Source organism: Lepeophtheirus salmonis, chromosome 3 (assembly GCF_016086655.4).
Source record: "Lepeophtheirus salmonis chromosome 3, UVic_Lsal_1.4, whole genome shotgun sequence".
NCBI lineage: Eukaryota > Metazoa > Arthropoda > Copepoda > Siphonostomatoida > Caligidae > Lepeophtheirus > Lepeophtheirus salmonis.
Window position 1 is genome coordinate 49372901 of NC_052133.2, and position 27270 is coordinate 49400170.

Here is a 27270-nt window from a genome sequence, read left to right on the forward strand (position 1 = left end):
TCATTGCTGGTGTCAAAAGTGGCCTATCCACCCTCACAAGGCTCTTTCCACACGAATGGAAATTCATAGATCACATTAGAATCTCATTTCCTCGACTTGTACGTAAATTCAAATTTGTTTTGTTCTGTAACTAATTGTTTATGCTTTAATATATCGAAATATGAATTAATTTCAATCAGTCAACCTTCATTAATCATTAAATTAGTAAGTGTTCAGATTACGATGGACCACCCTGTAGGGGAAAAAGAGAGAGACAGTCTGAACAACTCTGGTCAATATTAAATCATTCTGAACTCGTCCCCACTATGAGAATATATTTGAAATTAAAATAAATAAATTTTCTTTATTCGTATTATTGAAATTGTATAATACACATCGATATAAGAGATGTATTTATATTTTAGAATAATAATAATTATAGTATTAGGAGAATGTAGTTGTTATTATAATAATATAATTAATTAAATATAAATCTATCAATTGATACCTTGAAAACAGAGTGAAGCAAAAAAAAACAAAAAACGGTTGATTTAGTTAAGCCAATGAGGCCCTCATATTGAAAAGACGACAAAAAGAAACATTTATAGATTAATAATCATGGATTCAAGAAGTATCAAGATGTGCTGCTGTTCCTTTATATATAAATGTGTAGTGGGGGAGAGGGGCGCGGGTTCGGGGGCCTGTTTTTGTAAAGTAATAGTAAGTAATTATTATATATAGGATAATACTTCAATTATATAAAAAAATTCCTTATTTTGAACATAAATGGGGGGGGGGAAACGGGTGGAAATACAAATAATGAATTATAAATGATATTTTGACTAAAGTCATATATAAAAAAGAAAGAATTTTTAACCTATGGCACTGAGTGTATAAGAAGAAGAAATTATTACAAAGGTGTTTTTTTTTGTTTTTTTCATAAATAATAATAATTATTTTGATAATTAATTATATTGTGGAGAGATAGCAATAATAATATATTATGATAGTAGCAAAGTCGTAAATAGTAATATAAAAAATGAGGAGAGAGACATTTCCGTCCGAGTGTAGTAGATAATGTGGTGGATCCGTGTGTGACGACCGATCGTCATACTAATATCAATATGTTTTTATAAAAAAATAATTCGTCTTATGCATGTGTTATTAATAATATCATATAATCATTTATTTTCATTTCTGTCGGGGATCCCGATTGTTTCGCTCTCTGAGAAAGGAGTCATTGCGATCCACACGAGGTGGAGAGTTACGTATTTTGCGATTTCGTTTAAATTTGTCCATGTTCTCCCCAAAGACATCCCCTGTTCTCAGAGCAGATATCAGATCATCAAATTCATTTTTCTCTCCGGATCCATTGCTCAAATTGGAGACGGATGAGTTGGAGGATGAGCAAAGAAGGGATCGACCTCCTCCAGCTGTACTCTTTTTACGTTCAAGAGTTCTCATTCGCATCTATGTAGAATTATGTACATGATTAATTATAATTTATTATAAATGATTATCAGGGCCGTCGGAAGTTGGAGAGTTGAACAAAAATATGACCTAAAACGAGTTTGAGACATTCTCTGGTTGTAACTTGAAGAGTATTTTTTTATTTATTCTACAAAACTGATATCGTTATATCCTTTCAATAGGAGAGAACATCTAAGCACAAGCACGTGCTTGTGCTCATGAATGACAGAGAGTAACACTGATGATTTGTTAGGGACTTGGGGGCAATCGCAGGGGCTGCAGAAAAAAGATATTTTGCCTTTTACAAGAAAATTTACTATTTAATTTTTTTGTTCCCAAAATATTTAATATTTGAAATTTCATTTTATTTTTCAAATAATTAAATTTGCTGTGAAAGCTATGGATTTTTAAATTTTTCTCCAAAAATTTAATATATGGAATATTTTATCAAACAATTTTACATTATATATGAAAAATAATTTTTTCCCGAAAAAATTAATTTCTCATGAGTAGCTGTGGATTTTTGAAATTTTTTCCCCCTCAAATAACCGTTAAACAGATATTTTAATCATCTTTTCCAAAAATATGTTTTCCCCCTTTCAATGTTTTAAATCTTCCGACGGGCCTGATTATATTGATAAATTAAATACCTCTTGATGCTGCTTTGCAATTTTTTCTTCTTCTTCCTTTTTCTTTCTTGCATTTTCATTCTCGGATCTTGCGTCTAGGAAACTTGATATGAACTGATCAAAGGCTCCAAAGAATTCGTCACTCTGACTCGTGGCAGGATCTTCGCAAAAGAGTCGACAAACGCGATCAAACTAAAACAGGAAATACAAATAATATTTTAAGTTGTATTAATTTGGATTGGCCCTTTGATTAAATACAAAATTGAATTTTCAATAATTAAATCATTTGAAAAATAATCACTTACCCTTGCTTTCATATCCGAAAATAAATCCTCTAGTTCCGCAAGTCTAACTGATGCCATACTCACAAATTCCCGCATAACAGTTAAATATCTAAAATACAATGGAATAATAATTATAATTTCATCTTTCATTAATATATAAAATTAATTATAATGATTACCTATCACCATTGGTTTGAGGCTGAGTTCGATGGAATTCAACCTCCCGATTCACTTCCTTCATTCCATTCCTTAAAAGTGCCATATCCTTTTCCAGCTCCTTGATGCTACAAACATAAATACAATAAATTAAATGATATCAATTATAATTACTTTTAATAACTTACTTGACTTTGGCTGCGTCTTTGACGGATGGAATATCTTGCTCTAGTAAAAGACAATCTTTGAACTAAAAGAAATAACAAATTTGTAATTAGGAACACAAAGAATATATTTTTTGATAATTATTTTAGAGAGGAGTATAATTTTTGCTTAAGGCTGTATTACTCTTCAGCCATTGTTCTTTATACATATTCAAAACCTTATATCAAATTTGAAACTGATAGATCAAGTCTATCGTATTTTAATTGATGTTCTAAAAGTTAACTGCACATAATCAGAGAAGTCGAGGATTTTTTATAAAAAAGAAAAGAATATCCTACACCCTAAAGTATGTATGTATTTGCATTCTTCTGACCCACCTTTTGATCACAAGTTTCAGCTATGTAATGTAAAAGTGTAACATTTTTGTTACAACTGGATTTTGTATCACCAATACGTGTAAGACTTGACAGTTTAAAACCAACGGCGTTTCCTCGTTGTCCACGATTCATATAGTTCCCAAAAGCCAAAATAATCTCTAACATTTTTTTGAGTTTTTTGGATCGTTGTACCTCCTTGGAAGCCTCCAATACAGCTGTTATTTTAGGTTTAATTTCACCAATCCAGATCAAGAATTTCTTCTTATAATGGAGAGTCCTTAGCCGTTGCTCATAATGGGTTATTCTATTCAAAAAAAAAAATGAAAGATTAAGAAAGTATTATAATATAACCAATAAAGTATCTTACTTTGAAAGTTCAAATAAAAATCTGTCTGCACGAGCAAGCTGTTCAATTTCATCGGCATGCTCATCGAGAAGAGCCCTTTCTTCAGGACTAGGAGTGAATTTCAGCATTTGTTCAACCATGTCGACAGGAAAATTGTCACGCATATCCATACTCATAATTGCTCTGTAATTATGGTTTTAAAGAGTTGGAATTTTAATCATTATATTGCTGACAAGTGCACTTACTTGGTAATTTCTTCGTTTGACATTTTAAGCTTGGATAATAAGATCGTACAATTTTGAGCCCGTCGACTATCTATCACAGATATAACCTTGTTGCGTTTACAAATGGTACCCATAGAACGTAAGTCTTCCATTGAACCTTCCGACTATAATGAGAAAAAAAAAAAAATATATATATATATACACAATAATTTATGCAGAACATTAATCAATGGGATCTTACAAGAACGCCATTCTTTTGATAAGCAGAAAACATTCTGTCTACTTCAGCCAAATTAAGATTTTTGTATAATTTGGTTTCTTCAATTTCGGTCCATATAGTCCCAGAGACTTTACAGTCTGGAAGCTTTGACCAATTGAATGATTTAAGAGGATTGGATGATTGAGGAACGTTCTTTTTAGGAGTAGGTTTACTGGGTGGAGTTGATGATAAAGAAGGGGGTAATGGAGGTCCACCAGGTGGAGGGGGTGGACCTGGAGGAGGAGGTGGTCCAGGAGGTGGTGGTGGGGGCGGCGCTGTCAGCCCAGAAATTGGAGGTGGCTTTGGAACAGAAGAATTGACTAGTTTAGAAGGAGATGCTCCACCAACTCGGGACTCAATTTCCGCTAAGCGATTCTTTGTCTCCAAGTGAAGAGCGACCTCGGTTTCAAGTTTTTCTTTTGTTCTCTCAAGATTGGTTTCAATGTCCTCTTTCTCCTGCGTCTTCACATCCAATTCCTGTTCTCGAGTTGCCAAAGTATTTGCAAGCTCCGTTGCTTCTTTTTCGAGCTCTTCTGCACGAGTACGGAACTCCATGAGTTCCTCCTCCTTTGCAAGATGCTGAACTATTTCTTTTACGTTGATTTGTATAGGTGAGACATCATGATCTTCTTGATTTTCAGATTGTAGTACAATTTGTTGAACCAGTCTATCAAATAAAAACCAGTGCTGAGGATGGGATCCATAATCAACTGTAAAAAAGTTAATTATATTTATTAGTATCAATTACTTAGTTCATATGGACAAAGCCAGCTTTAGATATTACAGGCTTATATACGAAACAGATTGCACAAGGACTAAATCCCATCTGGATAGGGATTAGAATAATAATTAATAAGAAAGAAAAGAGCCGGCTTTAACGAGATTGAGGCCTGGAGAAAATGTCCAGAGTTCTTTTCCTTCTTTCCTTTTTAAAATTGGATAAAAAAAATCACATTTTTGTAAAAATAAAATGCTGGACCCTTTGATTCATAGATTAAATTTCAGCGGCCTTTATTGATAAAACTTTTTATCATGGTTATCAAATAAAGGTTGTGTTTTTTTTAGTAAAGAGTGTAATTTTTTTTTAGTAATTTTTTTAAATTAACTTTTTTAAGCTTCTCATGTTCTTTGTTAATAACATTGAGCCCATATTTTATTTAATATCAGTTTTTTAGATGACTTTTTTTAAGAACGACATTTACTCATTTTCTCAAATAACTCTAAATTGGAAATTTGCTCATTCCTTTTTCCATTAAGCGCGAGGCCAATTGGAAGTACGGAGTCCAAGCCTGCCCTTCACATGGAGTGAGTGCTCAGAGTTGTATAAAATATCACTTAAACGTGTGTGATATTTTTCCTTGTAGGCAATCTCATTATATGTTGTTTTTTTGTCTTTTTTTCATACCGGCGAGTCATATTTTAAACAACAATTTGAGTGCATTCAAAACTTGAATTATACATCAATTAAACAACTCACGAGGTAAAAGTATTAAATGTTGGAGCAAAGAAAGGAAATGTGGGAAGGCAGCTGTATGATTCAGTTTCTTTCGTATCACTTCAAACATAGATGAAGCACTTTTTGTATCGACGTGAACTTGATCGTATCTTTTAGCCAATTCTTTCTCATCGTCGCTTCTAACCATTTCAAAAAAAGTCCAAATGCCTAAAACATACTCCGTTAGCTATATGATACATTAATGATTATATCTAATTAATTAGTGTAAGTACCTATTAAGCGTTTCGTTCTCATGCTTACGAAGTTTATCAATTGTAGGCTGTATTCCGAGCATAAGAAACTCGTATCGAAGATGAAGCCGAAACTCTAGGTTTTCTTGCCCAGGTCCATAATTAAGAATAGCATTGATGAAAGACATTATGGCCGTCTTTAGATTTACTTCATCTTTATATTTTCCAGTACTTCGATCCAGATCACTGATTATACTCTATTAAAACAAAATAAGAACATTAGAACTATCTCAGAGGAGAGAAAATGATGCCAAGGGCGTCCGGAAGGTAATAAATATATATATTTATTTTTTTGGGGAGGGGGGCCTTTGGTTTTTGGATTTATTTTCAAAAAGCTCAGAAATTAAATTTTTTTCCAAAAAATTTCCAAATTTAATTTAAAATATTACCCTTTTTTTTTTGAAAAAAAATTTCAAAAACCCACAAAAATTTTAATACTAAACAACTGTTTACAAAAAAATTCAAATATGAATTTTTTGGGAAAAATATCAAAAAGTCCTCTACTGTTAAGAAAAATTTCCAAATTTAATTTAAAATATTATTTTTTTTTTGGAAAAAAATTTCTAAAATCTATAGCTATTCACAGAAAATTAAATTTTTTGGGAAAAAGTAGAAAAATTAAATTACAAATATTAACTTTTTCAAAAATCCAGAGCTATTCACAAAAAAATTAAATTTTTTGGAATTTTTTTTCAAAACCCCATAGCTATTCTCAAAAAGTTAAATATTTTGGTAAAAAATTTCCAAATCCAACGCTGTTCTCAAAAAATTTCCAATATAAAATTTTTGAAAAAAAATTTCAAAAAACCTTAACTGTTTACGAAAAATTTAAATTATTACAATTTTTGGAGAAAATTTTTGAAAATCCATAGCTATTCACAGATAATTATTTTTATTGAAATATTAAACTTTCAAGTAAAAAGAAAAAAATCCTTAATTTTGGAGGACTCCCTGTGGACTCCCCTGGATGACCAAATCACCTGAAAGCGTGTCCGTTCATGACCATAAGACTGATAGTGAAGCATTGCCTCAAGAACCTTTTTATGCCCTCCAGGGACGAGGCACATAGCTCCAAGGATTTCTAAAACAGCGACCTTAGTCTTAATATTTTCAGTGTTTAAACTTTGTGCAATAATGTTGACTCCTTTTGGGTGAGCCAAGACGTGAGCCCTTCCTGTAGAATTATTCATAAGTGCTTTAAGACATCCTAGTAAAGCAGTATGAACAGAACTTTGTCCCGTGTCATAGTCCATATTAGCTAAAGAGTCCAAAAGAGACACAAGTCCTTCAGCCTCAATAAATCGAGTCACAAAACTATTGGGCTGAGTTCTAAGAGCAATTTGAAGGCCATCTATCGTGTGAGAACGTGCTTTTATCTCGGATTCATCATCAACGAATGAAACCTGTAGTAGACAAATGGAGAGGAAAAAAATTAATGTTTGGGATGAGAAGAGCCTTGGTAAATAAATATATATTAATTATAACATTATCAATTTACCTTGGACAATTCTATAACTTTTTGAATGTAAATGTCAGGATCATTAAGTGTCGTATTAGCAGCGTTGTTTTGAACACCCTTTTGACTGCAATAGAGTTGCCATTTCTTCTCATTTGGCAAACTTAACATGGCTGTCTTATTAGGTGCAGAGAGATCCAACTCCTCCTGTAAAAATAAAAAAAATTTGTTAAGAATGAATAGAGAATAAACACAGAAGGGAGGGATTGATATCTAATCAAGAGTGTTTGAACATCATTTATCTTCATTAGAAATACTCGTACTATGTTTGAATCAAATATAATACAAAGACATTCAAATCAGTCTTATCATCGTCATTAAATAAAGGCCATATTTTGCCTGATCTAAAATAAGGATAAGCATATTCTTTTTTGACTTTGTTGTGCCTATCTAAATAAAATGTATTATGCAATCCCTTTGAACAGAGACATAAGTATTAACATGTAATTATGGAGATGTCTAAATAATAGTTATTACAATTTATAAACATTTAAGGTAGATGGAATAATATACATTGTATCTCACAACTTTTCCTATTATATGAAGATTTAAAAAAAAAAAGAAATTAACTGGTATTTGTGTTAATCCATATTTATTCTGTCCAGTCCAGTTTTAGAAACGCTCCTTAAACCTCTGGGTCAGTCTATAGGACTGTCAGTGCTTGAACTTATTTAAAAAAAAAAAAAAGAATAAATAAAGTGGAGTGAAGTCATCACGGATCAAACTTTATGAGTTTTTCGAATTGATATGCCAGACTAAACTGCACTGTACGGAGACTTAACTGGACAGGACTGTAGTCTTCAGTCTTAAATAAAGACCCATACAACACTAGTTCTAAAGCCAATTACGTCCAATAACAGGGGGCCTGCAGGAGGGCCTGTAGAATTTTTGCTTTTTACTGGAAAATTTAATATTTGATATTCCATATTCCAAAAAAATAATTTTTTTGTGAATAGCTATGGATTTTTGAAATTTTTCTCCAAAAGATTTTATATTTGCAATTTAATTTTTGAAATTTTTGTGAACTGTGAATTTTTGAAATGTTTTCCTAAAAAATATCATTTTTTGTGAAAAGCTGTAGATTTTTGAAATTATTTGGCAAAAAAATTAATTTTAAAGATGAAGCATGGATTTTTGATTTTTTTTTTTCCAAAAAATTTAATATTTTTTCCATAAAAAAATCTAAAAACCAACACTTCCCCCCATCAAAAAATAAAAAATATATATATAATCCTACGAACGCCCTTGAATACTCCACAACTGAAAAGCAAGTAGCGAAACGAAGACAACATAATCAATATTTGACCAAAGTTACTTGGTTTTTGACCAACATTTTATGCATATCCTGTAGTTTTTAATTGATGTTTCGACATTTACCATTGTGGCCAAAAAAGCAGTTTTAACCAATCTGATGAACGAGTACTCAGTGCATATAGGTATTTCCGAATAAAAATTGATATTATCAGTACAGGGTCGATTAAAATTATTTTCATATTGGTATAACTAATCAAATGGTCAATTGATTGTAATATACGACACCATTAAGATCAAGGCTGTTAAAACTACTTCACAAGGATAGAATTAATATATATATATATATATAGCCTATTTACAATGATCCCAAACTCCAAGACGATCATCATTAAAACCTTTCATTTTTGGTTTGATGTTCAAAAAGAACTCGCACATGCTAAGAACAAAAAGAAAAACCAAAAACCATTCATTTAAAAGATATATACAATATATATACATAGTATATTCAAGACACAATGACTTGAAAGATAGATTAGGGTGTGATGAATCGATCAAAAAGGCAGAACAACAAAACACAAGATCTTTTGAAGGTCCTTTTTTCTAATACATTCTACAGTATGAAAGAAGTTAATTATAAGTACATAATAGTGTTTGTGAACTGACAATAATATTCTTGTACCAAAATGGCTATCAGCACTTTGATAATTAATTTGTTGACTAAAAATATACGACCAAAATGTCGTTAAGAGTAATATTTCATAAGCAGTTTGATGTCGTCTGTCATTTTATGAAGATAATTTAGATTCATGGCTCTTTTTATCAAGTAGAGGCAAACCCAATTGAGCATAGAACCGTTTAAAATGGGTATTAATATTTTAATCGTAATTAATAAAACAAAGTTTACACTCCAGGGTATTTATAAACATTTCAATACTTGCTCACTTCAATATAAAAGAATGTTCCATTAAGGGAGTTGGGTCATTTCATAATTTGAGCATGATATACAATTTGAGTATTCAGTGAGTTGATACAATTTGAGTATTCAATGAGTGGATACAATTTGACTGTTGAGTGAAACATCTGTTCTTACACAAAAATCTTGCTAATTGTCATGGAAAAGTCTTTAAAAATTCAACTTGATTCAACTTAAGAGCAATCTAGCCAATAAAAATAATTTATAAACTTATGGAAAGACGTCTCCAGGTACACTGTATATTGTGATCCCTTATTGATGTACCAATACACTATATAGTATAGGGAAAAAAGTATAAAATAAATGAAATCTCACTGGCGTTTAGTTTCACTCATATTTTAAAAAAACGAGAAAAGTATTATTATTTTTTTATTCTTGAGTAAAGTACGTTTAAGTATTGATTGAGTAGCTACGTGTGAGTATGCTTAAGAGAAAAGGAAGGTAATACCAAGGATTTGTTGGGGTCTAATCTTTTATATTATTAAAGCAACATTTGTATACTCGTCGACGTCTAATAACTCCGGACAATGCCAGGTACTACCGCAAGTAATTTAGACATATTTTATTTTTCTATTAACTTCTGCATTAAAACATTTCCCTTGATATTGCTCAGGGTCAGTACTCTACGTATTTTATCTCCATGCTAATTGTTCATATTCAAAAAAAGAATAGTCCAAGAAATCAAAATGAGAAACAAACATTAAAGCAAAACAATTAATTAAATTCATGATCCCCTGGACACCACTCACTCGGGCGTGAAGAAAATCAGACACCCTTTGCAGGGGTGTGCCCTTAGCTGTCAAGAAATGGAACCGACAAAGTCGAGCCGAGATCGCTATATATTGCTTATCGGTCTCGATTCTTGTGCTTTTGTTCCTATGATAACTATAATATTTCGTAAGCCAGGGTTTCCCAAACTTCACTATGCCCAGCTCCTCCCTACACTTATACATTTTAAACTAAAGCCCCCTTTATACGAGTCTTCGATTCCCCTGCTGGAACTTTGGACATTACACACCCTGTGTGTAAGGTATAATTTCCTGGGACGGTATTTTCTTGCGCCCCCTTGTTTTAAGTATCTGTTACCAAACAGAGCCTGTATAAAAAAGAACTCAAACCGATAAAGCTAAACCGAGACCTATATCGTTGAAATAAAAGGCCCGGAACAGATTACAACCACTAACCTTGACCCTTTGTCTTTTCGTCTCCATACTGACAACTGTTTATCTTTTGAAAGTGTTCTTTTATTGCTTATCAACCGGAATAGTCCTTACTTTCAATAACGCAGCTTAGTATTTTAAAATATCTACCCTAAAGTAATCTAGATTGATTTAATGACAAGTCCACGATTTTACCTTGTACATTGTAGGGTAGACTCAAAGGAACAAGAATTATTTTTATAATATCCCAGTTCAGATAAAATGTTTTTAACAAACTATGCAAATGATATATTAACAAAAAAATGATGCCTAACGAAGATTCTATAACCAGGGTTAGAGTGATACATATGCTGGTATATGTAAAAGGGGATATCTCCTGGCTCTCCTTCTACACTTAAAACAAAATCAATGAGCAAAAGATGTACTCAAAATGAAAGTAATTTGACCTTGCAAGCACATACTTAAGTATGTATGTAATAACAACAGAAACTAAGCAAAGAATTAATGCATCTGTAAATTATCACATCATTGAGTTGTTGTTATTTCACTCAATTTCCAAATTTGGCAAATTTGCCCGTTGAGGAGCATTCCTATCTATATTTATTGCAGGGTACTCATTGTTATTCGAGTATTTGCCATATATTTATCCCTATGTAGGACGGGTAATTTCGAGTCTTTCACTTTTTTGATCTCCCAAGATACTGAGTCATTAGTAGGGATGGGATTTTTTGTCCCTACAACCACACAGTTAACAGCAAGGTTAATAGAAATACAAAGTTATAGCATAATATAATCAGCCTTCCAATAATTTTTAATTTGATGTAACGTACCGACAAGACAGACAGATTTTGACGTCATAGAGTATATCAGTCGTACTCCAACAGTAAAAGTCAAAGAAGGGGATATATAGCTACTCTTGCTAAGATTTATATTCTATTACGTCGCAATTAAAAATCGTGGTGGAAGTCATACATCATTCGAAAATGTTTATGGTATAACCTTGTATTTCTATTAATATTGAGTTTTCAAATTATAATAGGAAAAAGGTTTGTCGCGTGTGCTCCTTCTTCGTTTTTGTTCATTCTTGAATAGGTCATCGTGGTGTTCACTTCTCCCTCTCAAGTAATCATTCTCGCTAACTTGATTGTAAATTGTTTTAAAATTGCATAATAAAATAAATATAATTATAATATTTTCCCTGCATTAATGCTGCTTTAAAAGCTAAACATTTTTCTCTTTATAGCAGTAATTCTTCTCTCTTTAGTATCATATAACAGGGAGCTGAAGTTAAAAAGGGTCTACTTTCAATAATAACCTAAGTTTGGCTCCCGTCTTTTCCTCGCACTCACCAAAAATCCCATCCCTAGTCATGCCTGACTCAAGGAATATTTGTTACATAGAACCCACAATATTTTGTTTCTTCGCAAGAGACACTTAGAACCAAGTCAAAAGTAGGAAGCTGCAGGCGGTTTTATGCAAAATGACGTCAAATAATCATGACAACATTATCACGCAACTTTCCCCCTTCTGTGGTTCTATCACTCATTTGTAACATAGTACATTAGTAGGTATCTATGTGCGTCAAAAAATTATTTGTAATTAATGTAATACATACATTTAGGTACAAATTACAATTGCGTATTAAAATACCGGAGTAAATACCCAGTTTTACCCGTGTCTACAAGATTCCCAAAACCCATCCCCAGTTATAACAATATTATGCACCCAAATATTATATATTAATACTTGTGTTGGGATCCTGCCTGAAAATCCTAGACTGGTCCGACCCCTTTATAATTTCAACTAATTCGATCCATCTTTAATCTAAAATCTTGATGTAAAAATTCGGTCTTCAAAAAGACAATCGTTATTGATCCAAGGTCTGAATTTGTATCTGGACCGAAATATAGGTCTAGCAAAAATCATTTAAGAGTCTCAACACCAATATATATATATATATATTTGGATGGGCTTCTGTCTGACAATCATACACATGTGTGAAACACTTGAATTTTTATTGAACTGAACTAATTCGGGCACATAAAAAAATCGATCTTGATTGGATTCATTTAAAATTTTATTCTTGACGTCATGTATTTTCTAAATTGTGAACATATGTATAATGAGATAATATGAAGTGATTTGTACGATTCGTGTCAAGGTGAATTTTTAAATCTCCTTGGCCGTGTTCCGGTAAAAAATCGACATTTTATTTTTGTGAACTATGCATATAATAGCCTTCAAACCTCAACAATTATCCCTTTTGAAAATGAAGAGGTTTTCTGATTTAAAATGTTTCTTGTTGAGGAGAAGAAAAAAAATACAATGGCAAATGGTAACAATTTTTTAATTTGAAAACCAATTTATCTAAAAGTAAAAAACACAGAATCTCTTCATTCTGAAAAGGATAATTGTTGAGGGGTGAAGATTATTATATTATGAATAATAACTCTATGCACTAAAATTAAGATCTTGGACCGCTTTCCGGCTAAAACCCACATGTATTATTGTTATTTAAGCCATATAAATATTAATTATTTATTAAAATTAGTCAGATAATATATTCAATTTCGAATCATTTTCTCGTAACCTTAAATTGTTTATTTACTAAATATTATATGAGAAAATTAAAAGTTAAACTGAAAAAATAAATCAAAATTGAACTATTTTTTGACAGCAAATCTTTGTAAGCTGTAGTTTTAAGTTTACTCTTTAGTTTCAGCTATAAAATAAAGCAATTGAAAAAAATATTGGCTCCATATATGATCCTTCATTTTACTGGATTTTTGTATGAACAGACACCTTTTGTAGGAGCTGTCTTCAAGATAACTTAATAAAATATTATTCTTTTGAATGCTTAAATGTTTTTAACAATTGTTATTACCTTAAATTTTTATCTATATTGTTATTTTATTTAAAAATGTAGCCTTGAATCGAAATTATACTCAAAATACAATTTAAAAAAAAAGACAAGCAGTTTAATATCTACTTGAAAAAATAAAAATAAAGAAAAATTGAAAATCCAAAAAGTTTAAAAAGTATCCTAAATGTTATATTCTTTAATTTTCAAAATATTAACGTTCCCTCTATAACAGATCAGGCTATTAATACAGAAGACCTTTCATTTTATTTCATTAGACACATTTTGTAGGAACTGTATTCAGGATAACTTAATAAATAATTTATTTTTCGAATGCTGGAATGTTTTTTGATTAATTGTTATTACCTTTATTTTCATCTATATAGTTATTTCATTTTAAAGTATGGCTCTGAAATGAAATTATAACATGATTAAAAAAAAAAATCTTAAAGGCCAAACCTACTGAGATAGAAAATTTTAATCCTCATTTTCGTGTTCTATGGCTTAAATAACAACAATAATTATAAATGGTATTTTCAGCCAGGGGGCGAAAATGCTTTTGCATAAGGATATTCTAAGAAATAAATTGTACATTCCCCAAAACGCTATTTACGTGTACAGTGTACACCAGGGGTAGGCAACTTTTGAGACATGGAGTACCAACTTCTACATTTCTAATCAATGAGCCTCCCACTATCAACAATAATGGTAAAATACATACACAAACTACAGGAATATGTTCTAATTTGTGCGTGCCATGGCACGCTATAGGTTGCCGACCCCTGGTGTACACGTACAATTGATGTGGAAACTCACTATATGTGAGATGGGGAGAAAATCGCATTCTAATTTGAAAACTATTGGTTTTTTTCAACTGAAATATCCGTCCAAATCATTCTTCTTCAAAACTGAAAAATCCCTCAAGATCGAACCAAGAACAAAATAATAATTGCTCTACTCTCAACACAAATATATATTATTACAATATACATAGGGTAGATTCAAAACCAAAAGGGGGAAGAAGGAAGTGCATTTGTAAAGTAGTAGTGAGCATGTATTTATTTCAAGCATCATCATTGAAACCAAGTTTTCACAATTTTTGTACTAACCAATTGTGGTTCCTTATATTAGATATTATTACCTTTCAAGGAACAGGATTGAAAATATATGCATTTTATCCTATACATAATTATTCTATGAAGAATAACCATCATATGATAATTATCTATATTTTATATATCTCATAGGGCCCCTAACTAACGACATTACTCAAGGATTTACCTCCTAATGTATGTATCTATAGTGATGGGTTTCGGTCTGGAAATCCTTGACTGGTCTGAGACAGTTAAATTTTTTGTTGGAAATAAATAGTTCGGTCCAACAAAAAAGCTGTGTCTGGACCGGTCTCAAATATAAATTCGGTCTAGATCGGGCCAAAGGAAAAATTCAGTACAGTTCGGTCCCAAAAAAAATCGGTCTTGACCGATTTTACTGATAAATTGTGTATAACATGACATAATGTGTTTTTTGAAGTACAATGACGTCATACGAAGTTTAGCAGAGGTAGCTCGGATGATTTCTAATCCGTTCGTCTCTTATTTGTATATAGTATCTGTTCTAGAGCATTTTTTGAGATTTTTTTGAAAAAAATCAATGACGGTTGATCTAGAAAAACAATTGGTCTCTTATAATATATGAGACCGATAAAAATCGATCCATAAATTGAGACCAATAGAAAATCGGTCTACAAAGTGAGACCAAAAAAAAAAAAATCAGTCCACGGTCTGATAACGCAGTCTGCACCGAAAAATCAGTCCTAATCACTCTTGAAAAAATCACTTAAGACCGAGCCAAAAAAAAAAAAATCGGTGCTGGACCAAGTCTCAACACAAGTATCTATATTCATTTGGGTGGCCCTTAAAACTCATTGTTGTACTTGAGCTTGTCTCAACCTTCCATTGTTTCCGTTGATAATAAAGCTTCCCTGTGCAAAATATTTTTGACTTTCATTAGAGCTAATTATAGGCTTATTATTCAAATTTCTGGGATGTGTTCAGATATACTCAACAATGCTAACAATAGTTCAAAACCTTTAATGGATTAAATGACTTATATTGGCTTCGAGTATGGCCTCTTTCAAATAAAATCCATTAATTCGTCTTTCTGTAACAACTAGTTTTACAAGGAAGATCCGCAGGGGGTGGGTTATAGTCCCCTCCCCCCTCAAATTAAGGAATATTTGCTTTTTACTAGAATTTATTTCCCGGCATTCGAGCAAATTATACAGCAGAGCAAAAAATGTAATATTTGAATTATTTTTCCAAAAAATGTAATATTTGAAATTTAAGTTATTAAATTTTTTGTGAATAGATATAGATTTTTTTTTTCAAATCGAAAATGACGTCATCCATTAGTTATAAAGGATTTTTTTTACATAACAAATAAATGTGGGCCTGGAAGGCTCTGGCAACAGGCTTTTTAGGTTTGGCAAAATGAAGTCCGGACGTCGAGCTTTCGTGCTCGAGCCTACATTGAATCTACCTCTACAAAATACTTAGAATTTTCATCAATATTCATGAGCACTAATGATTACTTCATACTTAGATGTTCCCTTCTCAACAATTAAATAGTCATTATTACAGCTTTATAAGATAAAAAACACACTTTGCATTACCAACTAGGAAAGAAAAAAAACTCCCGTTTTTTTAGGACATATTTCCTACGCCTCATCCCTATAGTCACAGTTTAATGCAACTAACGTGATACTCGTGAGTAGTAGATACATAGATACGACTCCCCCTCTGTTGGATTAATTAATTCATAATCAAAATGTACCTAAAAGGATTCACAAGGATACATGAATAATATGAAATCTTAATCAAATCTACTTTCCCTCTCAATTTAATTACCTTTGTACATAGTTTCATTATAGCAAGGTAGTTACATTTCTCATGATTTGATATGATATTTTTTTTATTAACTATTGCTACAAGCGAAATTAAAACAATTACCATACTACATACAAAATAGAAACTGTCACAAAAATAAACAAAAATTATTTTTCTAAACAAAAAATAAAAATAAAAATAGCAAGACCAAATAATCTCCTCCTTGAGGCTATATCAAATAAATATAGAAAGTAGGGATTTATAGTATACATAATGAATGCAAATATAGTTGAAGTCGTCTTCAAATAACTCTGAAACTTGAATCTAACTGAAAGTTTTGTTATTCTTTTATTCATATATTTCCAATTATATTAACAATGTCATTTGAACAAAATTAATACTACAAATACATGTATGTCTGAGATCTCTTAATCATTGATGTAACCGCCCTTAGCAGTAATAGCAGACCTGCACCCAAAAGGTGTAGTCAAGGGGTTGGCATCAGGGGCGCAGGGAGGAGAGGGGGTTGTAACTAATGGTTTAAGTTTTAATATATCGAAATATGAATTAATTTCAATCTCTCAACCTTATTTCATTATTGAATTAGTTTGTGTTAAGAATTCAATTGACTACCTGGTATGTCTTTGAATGGAGACTGTTTGATGTACATGAATAGCCACTAGGGCGTCATCTATCCAGTCAAAACCATACAGGATCTCAAACTTTATAAACCAAGAAGCAGTATAATTTCTGTTGAAAAATTCAAATGACTCCCTTGCATAATTTTCTTGTGATCAAACAAGTCTTGCACGAACGTTTAACAGCCTTCATTGAAAAAGACGCGTTCTCACACTGTCTCACCTCACTAATACAAAAATTGTATTTTGTTGTGAGTTGACGATATTTCTACTTCTTTTCAATAAATCCGTTTTCTAAACAACATTAATTGGTTTAATTATAATTAGCTATTTTTAAGTAATGTATAATCATTCCGTAGTTGGAAAGAATTGGCTAACTACTCAAGGTGATTTTGTGTCTTTTCGTAAGAAATGTGTTGTGATATAATAAAAATAACGAAGGTCCTTTTAAAACATAAAATGCATAAATAATTGATTAAACTTCATTAATTGACTTTAAGTATAAAAAGAAAGATAACCCCTGCATTGAATACTACATTGATTTGCTTTGCATATACACCTGTTCCTAATAAAAAAAGTCTTCTAATTTCTGAACTAGTCTAGTTTGTTTTATATTACGTTGGGGAAAAATAATTTCGTATTACCGGCCCTTTTTTTCAACTTATAATATTTTTTTCATTATTGGCCATACCAAATCATACTGTATACTATAAACGCTTTCTGCACAGTACTGCGCATAGCTGATCTGTCGTGAATTATTGTGCATCAATTATGAAGATCTCAAAGGAAGAAATTCGCCATATTTTTAAAAATCTCATGAACTGAACCAAAATCAATCAATTTCTGAAGCAGATTGTTACTGGCGAGGGAAAATGGATCACTTACGTCAATGCCAAACGACAGAGATCGAGGTCGAAAGCCAACAAAGCGGCCCAGACCGTGACCTAGCCAGGATTTACAACCAGAAAGGTGTGGTTGCATGTTAGATGGGATTGTCAGGGAATAATCTACAATAAGCTACTCCCCTATGGCCAAACTCTGCCCTCTACTATGAACAACTCGACGGCTTGAAGATGGTGATCGAAAGAAGCGGCCAGCATTGGGGAATAGGAGATAAATTGCTATCCATCAGGACAACACTAGTCTGCACACATCTTTGATGAACACCAGAAGCTCCAGGATCTCGGATAAGAAGTTTTTATGCGTCCACCTTACAGTTCGGGACTGGCACCAAATATCTACTACCTGGTCATGTATATGGCCAACAAGCTTGGGGGTACAAATTTGGGCCTCAAAATAGGCCTACGGAAATTGGTTGTCCCAGTTTCTGACAATAGGAACAGGGGCTTCTTCGAAAAGGTCAATGTGAAGTTGAATTTTCGTTGGCAACAAGTTATTTAACAGAACAGGGCGCATTTGTCTTAAATTGGATGGTTGTAAGACATCATATAATGATGCATTGAAACGAAGCGAAAAACATGGAAATTCCCTTTACATCAACCTATTATTTTTAGTCGGAAAAAGTATCTAAAAATAACGAAATACCTATACTTAGTGTTGTGTTGGTCCTTATTTATACGGTCCACTCCAGTCTCAGGACCGGTCCTATTAGTCTTTAATTACCGGACGGATACTAAAATAGGTAGACCTACAGTCTTCAGTCCTAAATAAGGACTGAGACAACACTGCCTATACTAATATTGGTGAGGCCGGTAGGAAAATATTTTTTATCGTGACAAAAGAACTCTAATGTGTATAAATGATATCTTTATGTGCCTTAAGTACTAAGTAGGTACCTATGGGTAGATTCAAGAAGTTGATGAGACGGAAATATAAAACAACAGGAATATATGTACATAATACATATATTATTCATTTCCACGTTTTTCGAATAAATCGTGAACTTCCTAGACTTCTAATTCTACTTCTAATGTTTTAAACGAAACAACGCTACACACCTTAATAATAAAAAAAGACATTTCGGTCTAAAAACAAAAAAAAAAAAAATAGAAATGAGTATGTCTTACGAAATACTTATAAATATTTTTTGAATAAAAATATAATGAATACTTTTCTTTTTTGGTATAAGTATATAACTACTACTACTTTTAATTACGTGGAGAAAACATGTTTCAGGATAGAGGAGGGGGGATCTTCAAGGTCACTGTGCTATAACAAGTACATATGTATATAAAACTATTAATCTTAGGTTTTGAGTTGGAAATCTGGGATGGGAGAGTGTTAATTTCTTCTTCAGTTATGAATAGATGACAATTTATTATTCGTCAATAAATGATTTTTGCATGATTAGTATTGCTGGATCGATTCTAGGACTAATCACAGTACACCCCCAGTTTTTTTCAGTCTTTTTATCATCGGTTTGTAAATGGGGGAATCTCTTCTTTTCAAAATTTACTTAAACTGAGCTACAGTGTGTAACTTTATTTCAGCTGTTGTAGTGTCTAGGATTGACGAATTTTAGTAGGACTGTAGTCTTTGTTTTTTTTTATACAAAATTAATAATGAGAGCGAATACTAAACAAGATAATTTTTCGGAATGTTTCCCCAAACTACAAATTAATTATATACATATATATATGTATATTTTTACGAACTAAATGTGTCAAAGACCGGAGAAATGAGAGATTAAAACTGCTCTGAGACCGTTACAAATTTTTTTAGGCGGAATTAATTTGGTTTATACAGGAAATTCGGTCTTCTCGCATAAAATAATGACTTGTTTTTTGCTATGAATCGTGGGTTGAGGACCAAATTGTTCTAACTCAAATATTTACATATAGTAAAATTAAGCCTAGAAACTCCATCTTACCAGGGGCGTCCGCAAGACTATATTTTGGGAAGGGCTTGGTTTTTTAAATATTATTCATTGTGATATATATAGAATTAAAGCGTATTATTAATTAATCAAAATGTTAAGTAAATAATCCTATTGATGTAATTTCTACGTATAATTCGAGAACCATTGCAGTTTCTTGGCAAATTTTGATAAACGTAGAAAACATAAATAGTTGCCAATAAGATTACTTTTTTTTACAAGTGGCACAAATTATTTCTCCGTTTTCTCAGATTTTAGGCGAAATTTTCAACGACAGATAATTAAAAAAAAATGTAATTTATTTCTTCTCTAAATAGTAGGAGCCTCTTTTTTTAGTAAGAGTCCTCAGAGCAAAACTGCTCATAAATTAAATACCTACATACATACATACAAAAGCGGAAAGGAAGAAAAATAAGATATGGAGAAGTGAAAGTTCTTGTGAGCAGACATGTGTGTGATGGGTTAAAGCCATATTATATTAATGGTTCAAATAAATAATATCCCTCTAATATAACATACAACTTTGCACGACCTCCAAATCATATTTTGTCTCTAAGGAAAGTGAAGGAATGTTTTCACTACACCATAAAAACGTCCTCATATCATCTTCAAATAATATATTTATTTATCTTTTATAATACTCATCTTTTGATTTATTTATTTGGTTTTTTGAAAGTCTATGCTCTACCTACTTATCAATATATATTTTATTGGTACGTGATCCCATCATAATCAATATCAAAAATCAAATCATTAATGCATGAAGAAAAGAAAACTCATTTGCAAAAAAATCTCTAAAAAGAAGTTTATGGGTTCAAACGGAGATATAAACGCACAATGAGTTACATTCTAGGGAAGACCGAGAACCGTCTTGAACAATCCCTTTTTCTCCAACATCAAAAAGACTAAAAAGTTACATCATAGATATATGTAGAGTTGCCATTTTTGTATGGGGAAAAAGAGCACAAAGAGAAGGCGAGAGCGGAACATATGATACACCTGAATCATGAACTTTATTGACAGTGATGTAAATCCAGTGAACTTTTTAGCTGTCTGGTTTTTTTTTTAAATTGGTAAACTGAAGAATTAATTTTCTTTTCCTTAGCAGTTGTAAAAACTATTTAATTCCTGAGTCGTCAACATCCTTTCCTTAATGGATTCAATTATATACTAAACATGATTGAACATTTGTTTGTGCTCATACAAGATGGAGTGTAACCCTGAGGTTTTATTGTGGAGGTATAATGGTAAGTCCATGTTGGACTCAGATGTCCCTGTTTATATCCTTTTCTCCTTCTTCCCTTTTCACACCTGAATGTAGCTGATTTAATGCAAATTCATGCCGGCTTAGCTTCTCTTCTCTAAAACATTCTTCAAGTTGTCAGGGTTACCATGTTGATTTTCGGGTTTCTTTTTGATATGCTTATTGTACACAGGATTTTCATCGCTACTTATATTTCAAATAACACTAGGGGAGAGTTAATACCGAGTGGTCCATTAAAAAGGGAACCCTTTGAATTTTAAACTTCAATAATATATAATTAATTAATTAATATTCTGAATTTCAACAAATTTAATAAAATAAATAGATGTGCGTCTGAGCTCTCTTAATCATTAATGTAGGCGCCCTTAGAGGAAATGATGTTTCCCAGGCAGCGGTAGAAGGCCTGGCACCTACTGCAGATGTAGTCCTCTGTCATGGCATCCCAGTGCTGGCTGACAGTGGCTTTGTCGGTGTTTCGATAACGTCACTGCAGGCCTTAGCCTAGGCATCCACCCAAAAGGCGTAGTCAAGAAGGTTTGTATCAGGGCTATAGAAGGGCCAAAAGTGTCAAAAAAGGGTTCAAAAGAACTCAAAATCTACTCATTCAAAATAGGTCATTCATTCAGAGGTTTCTTTAATTTCTCGTTTCAAAAGTGGCCTCTCCACCCTCACACGGCTCTTTCCACCCCCTTTTATGATAGCCTCTGGACATTCTGGTATGAAACCAAGATCTCTTGCATGGGCCCTCATGGACTTAAGGGGATTGACCTGGGCTGTTTTCTTTAACTCCTCCGGTCCAGTTTGGCTTTCTTGACAGAGCCCTTCTTCCTCTCTAACATCTCAGCTGACGAAGTAGACGGTGTTCCTGGAGACGACCACTCACATTGCTTGGAGTGCAGGAATAAAAACTCGACGATCACGTTCAAGTTTCCTTTTCTCGACTTGCTAGAGAACTCATTTTTTGTTTTGTTTTTTAGCAAATTGTTTATGCTTTAATATATCGAAATATGAATTAATTTCAATCACTTAACCTTCATTGATTATTGAATAAGTACATGTTCAGATTTTAATGGACCTCCCTGGTATACAAATAGTTTTATTTTTTTAGGGATTTGAGTAATAATATATATATTATACTGTACGAAAGTTGGTGACAAAATATAGAGTCTTTTTTAGAAGGAGATTTGATCATAACAATGATTTAGCAAATAATGAACAAAAAAAACAACAACAAAAAACACACAACTACTTTTTTTCCCTTTCCCTGTTTTTTCTCATAACAGTTATTTTTGCTTTTTGCTCAGCTTAAATGATCACTTTTTTTAATACAAGAAAACTATTATTCATAAATTTTTTATGAGGAACAATTTTGTTTAGGAATGGAAGGGAAAGGGGGGTCAGAAATTTGAATGTTGAAGGTTTTTAACGCAGTCTAATGAAGCCCAGCGACCAAGTATTTCATTGAGTTTGTAAGTACAAGTATTGGGCTTATTTATATAAAGTAATTTACAAGTACTTGAAATGTATTTAAGTATATTACTTATTCTTAAATGTTTGCAAAGTAAAAGAATTGTTTAGTACAAAAATATTGTAGTCTGATTTTCATTGTTTTCCAATAATAGTGGGGTTCATACTGGGCTGGAGGGGCTTGTTTCCATCTCCCCCCCCAAAAAAAAAAAAAAAAAAACCTACCATTGTTTTTGGTTCTCACACAAAAATTATCAGTTTGCAGGACAAAAATTTTAAAGGAGTAAACATGTTTTTAAAAACTTTTATTTTCTAAAGAAAAGGTCTTATTTTTATTTTTGAGAGTGAATTTCTCCAAATTTACATATAAATCTTTTATATCTTAATATATTAGTATAATACATTGAATCCTAATAATTCTACATCATAAAAAGTCTAGTTATTTACTCATCAGAATGTATTATATAGTCTAATTCTTTAAATTTCTCAGACAAATTTGATATTTTTTATATGTTTGGAGACGTCATTTGCTACGGGGTCAGTTGGAACATTTGACGAGTGGCATTCAAATGCTATTAGTTGAAAAACTACTGAATTTATTAATCTTTGAATTAATTCAGGTAATAGTATACCTACCTAGGTGTGTTAAAATGTGGAGAGTTTAAATTAAAACAACTTTGAGTAATTGAGCCAAAAGCGTTCCAACTCTTCCCCGGTCTACCCTAGGTATTTACTATTTAGTGCGTGTGGCATTTTTTGATCTAAAAAGCAAGGTCCTAAGATTTATTATATTATTATTAAGAGTCTGAAATGGTGGGGAAGTACATATATACTAACCAAGTATATTCATGTAGGTATGTTGTAGTTATATATAGCATTGATTTATAGGCCTATTAATACATATATAGTTCAGGGCCTTTATTACTATGGTTTTCAAAAAAAAAAAAAAAGTATATCTAAAAAGACATTGATGAAATTATTTTATGGATCTCATATCTACCTCCAGATTGAGAAAAAGGCAAGGATTGTATATATATTAATTATCAGGGACACTGCATAATATATGTCTCATACAAGTTGCAACTTGTATGGGACAATAGTACAAGTTGCAATTATAATTTATGGGGTGGGAGATGAGTTTAATGATTAATGGTTTCTCAGTTTAATTGTCTTCTTTTTTGTTAAACCACAATCACTTCAACTACACATCTTAGTTCTGAGCCTGCATTTAACTATGTAGATTCAAACACAAGTCTATATTCATAATGGAAGCTTTCAATTACAAATACAATCAAACATCTTAGAATAAATAGAAGGACCTCTTGAAGGATCTTGGTTTACGATGTTAAGCCTTCTTTGTGTCGGCTCTTAACTTTGAGGTCACAAAGGGCGGCAATGTGTACTCTTAAAAATTCCAGAGTAGCTAAATCAATGGAATTGTCGTTTAAAAGTAGGAAAGAAGTTCGAGAAAAATATCTTAGACGCTTGTACTGGGGACACTCCGTTACCATGGACAGAGCCACAATTTTTGTCACAGAACAAATCGCCAAGGAGTCTTGGACGGACAAACCAATACCCTTTTTAACTAACTTCAAGGATGGAAAATGTACAAAAGTCACGGAGGTCATTGGATCGGAGTTTAAATGCACTCAAGTATTTTAAAAAGCATAAAGCAACGAGGACGCAAGCAATTAACAAAAGTTATTTCTTATGATCTAGTATGATCTGTATTTAAATTATTGTAACGTTAGCTAGTTGTGTCCATGGGGTGTGTTTAAAAATTCTTATGCATTAAATATACACTGCTTTTGTGAAAAAACAACTATGAACATTTTGCACTGCCATATTTGATAAAATAGTAGGGAAATCGCAAATCATTGAGCACGTCCTTAAATGATTAAATAAAGGTACTTTTGTCTAATGAATACTCTATAGAGTTGTATAAAATATATGTGAAAACGCTCCATACATACTTTTTAATCGAGCGTTTTCACGTGACGTCATTTTGAGGGCCTAAGCAACCAAGTTTTATAACAATGAAATCCTAATTAATTAATATTCAGGAAAATAGTGATACTAAAAAATACAAAAAGTACAATTTTTGATTCATAGCAAAAAAAGGCCGAAAAATAGCAGAATTTGATCTTTTTTCTTTTCTTTGTTCAAATTGTTCATAATCTACCGGGGACATTATTTTTCATATATTATGTCCTTAAGCAAATTGTACAAATCAGAATTAAAAAATGAAACAGTAGTTATTATAAGGATAATAAAATATTCCTCAGATGACCGACATACTAATTTGTCACTACTCAATGATCAAAATAGCAAATTGATCAGCATGCTATAGAACACAGTCCCAAAGATCTCAGTTTCATCACTCATAAATAAGTAATCAAGTACTTGTGATGATGATTATGCAATAATTGAATATTCCATAGATGTCCAATATATCAATAACGTAATTTTGACTTTAGTAATGAAAGTTACTAATTGATAAGTAGATTCTGTGGCACATAAGATAGTCCAAGGTAGACAGTTTCATCCATCATAGAATATTACTAATTAGTCAAAATTGAATTAAAGGATTAATTAATAATTGCTAATAAAAAACCAGACGTGGTTATGCAACCGTACAAATTGAATGTTATATAGAAATTTTATAAAACCGGCCATTTTAACTATTATATTAATTAGTAATTGATGCAATTATTTCATTTTGATCTACATGCTAATATTACTTATTTATTAAGGATTTAAGTTTGTTCCAACTGTGAACCCTTGCAGGATAATTATTAATTACTGTGCCTTAGAAATGTGTTTCTCAACAGGTGGGTCACGAGGAACTGATAAAAAATACGCTTAAATAATTACTCATAATTTTCATATTTAGTCCTACAGCCTCGATTAAATTGAGAACATTCACTATTTGATATTACACTAAATAAACTATGTTATGGAATGATACCGATAGACTAACACATTCAAGATATCATGATTGATCTCTATATATGTTCTTGGCTTAAAGGGAGATATAAATAGTTAAGGGAATAGGGAGCATGGAAAAATGTTGGTGTCAGAGATAGAGCATTTGATAAACCTTGCTACTTTTTGAATAAATCAATTAGTAATTTTCAACAGAAAAGTCAAAAAATATATCTAATGCAATTTTTATAGTTTAAGGATTAAATATTGATCACAAATATAAATGTAAATTCAACATTTTTTGGGTAATTACTTGTACAAAAGACCAAGTTCTCTGATTTAAAATGTATCTTGTTAGTTCTAAGAGTTAAAATATCATAATCAATCAAATTTTGAATATACGAAAATGATTAACGTTGCATTTTCTCTCACGAAACAAGAAAATATGTCTTGATATCGATATTTTTTGCGAGCCCTAATAAATATTCGTATTGGGCTTCAGTCTGGGAATTTCAAACCGGTCTGAGACTGTTATAATGTTAACTAATTAGGTTCAACCTCGATCCGGATTGATCTGAAACGTTAAATTCCGTCTTCAAAAATTGATCTATATCCGGCCTATAATGATATATTTTTTCATGACAAATTATAATGAGTGATCTTTTAGAAAAGGAAATTTTGGCCTCGGACCGAGTGTCAACACTAATAAATACAATATATTAACTAATATATATTCTCTATATTTGACAAAAACTATTAGGAAATAATATGCAATCCCCTTTTATGAAAACCTAATAGTCTAACTAAAAATCGTTTTGATTTAAAAAATTTAATCCCCAAATTTTGTATATGGGGGTGTGACTTTGGGCCTAATGCAGTGTTGTGTCGGTCCTTATTTATTCTGTTTAGTTCAGTCCAATGTTAGACCGGTCTTAAAATGATTAGGACTGTCAGTCCTTGGAATTGTTTATAAAAATATCGATGATTTATTAACTCAAATACGATATATTAATTACACATATCTTTTGAAAAATATTCATTTTTTCAATATAATTAAGTATTATGTGAACATATTATATTTATAGTTAATATATGATATGTTCAATTGAATAGTAGAATATTATAATATATAAAACCTCAATGGCGTCACGATTCAACCTTTTGTAAGGACGGACAAGTGAGATGCTAAAGAATGACCTACCCAAAACTAGCTTAAACAGATATGTAAAATAAATCTGACTCACCACCAACTCTGCGAATTTATCGTTTAACTCCTCTTCATCCGGCATGGGAAGTGAGGGCGTAACGGCCTGTAGCGAAAGAGTTCCAGCTCCATCCACAACGCAGTACGTAATTTCTGGAGGCTCGTCATTGCCAAAGCACCCACAGCACCAAACCCCAGCACCTCCCATTCCACCGGCGCCGCCCTTTCGACTACTACTACCTAATCTAGAGGCGACGCCTTCCATTCTTTTTTTCTTCCCTATTGTACCGAATTCGGAGTCGGAGTCCACTTCTGAAGATCCTTTCTTCGTCGGAGGACTCTTACAGCTACTTATGGACGTCCGTACTTGAGCATGGATGGCCGTTATGGCATCCGAAAGCTTCGTAAGGTCGGGTTTGTGTGGGCGTGGAAGGTCGGGTAGTGAAGGTGGACGAGGTAGGGATTGAAGAACCTGAGAAGGATAAGAAAAAGAAAATTAGTAATGAGTCATTTGTGTAATTAATAACGGACATGAGTATGAAAATGGATTGCTTTTGCAATCCATCCTTGTGAAAGGGATAATCGCCTTATAGGTAAATATATATACAAAGTATAAAAAAATGAACCAGATGGCCGTTTACTCAGTGTAT

The 27270-nt window shown here is 32.1% G+C and overlaps 1 protein-coding gene across 1 annotated transcript in view; it reads right to left on the reverse strand.

Moving 5' to 3' along the window:
- Positions 1-316: 316 nt before the first annotated feature.
- The window catches only part of DAAM (disheveled-associated activator of morphogenesis-like protein), a 47719-nt gene continuing 20765 nt past the window's right edge, over positions 317-27270 (reverse strand). The window contains 13 exon segments of the mRNA XM_040709501.2: positions 317-1449; positions 2100-2270; positions 2384-2471; positions 2542-2646; positions 2707-2768; positions 3061-3364; positions 3428-3589; positions 3652-3794; positions 3872-4599; positions 5367-5832; positions 6616-7038; positions 7134-7298; positions 26661-27092. Coding sequence (XP_040565435.1) covers positions 1171-1449; positions 2100-2270; positions 2384-2471; positions 2542-2646; positions 2707-2768; positions 3061-3364; positions 3428-3589; positions 3652-3794; positions 3872-4599; positions 5367-5832; positions 6616-7038; positions 7134-7298; positions 26661-27092 — 3528 coding nt within the window. The 3' untranslated portion in view covers positions 317-1170.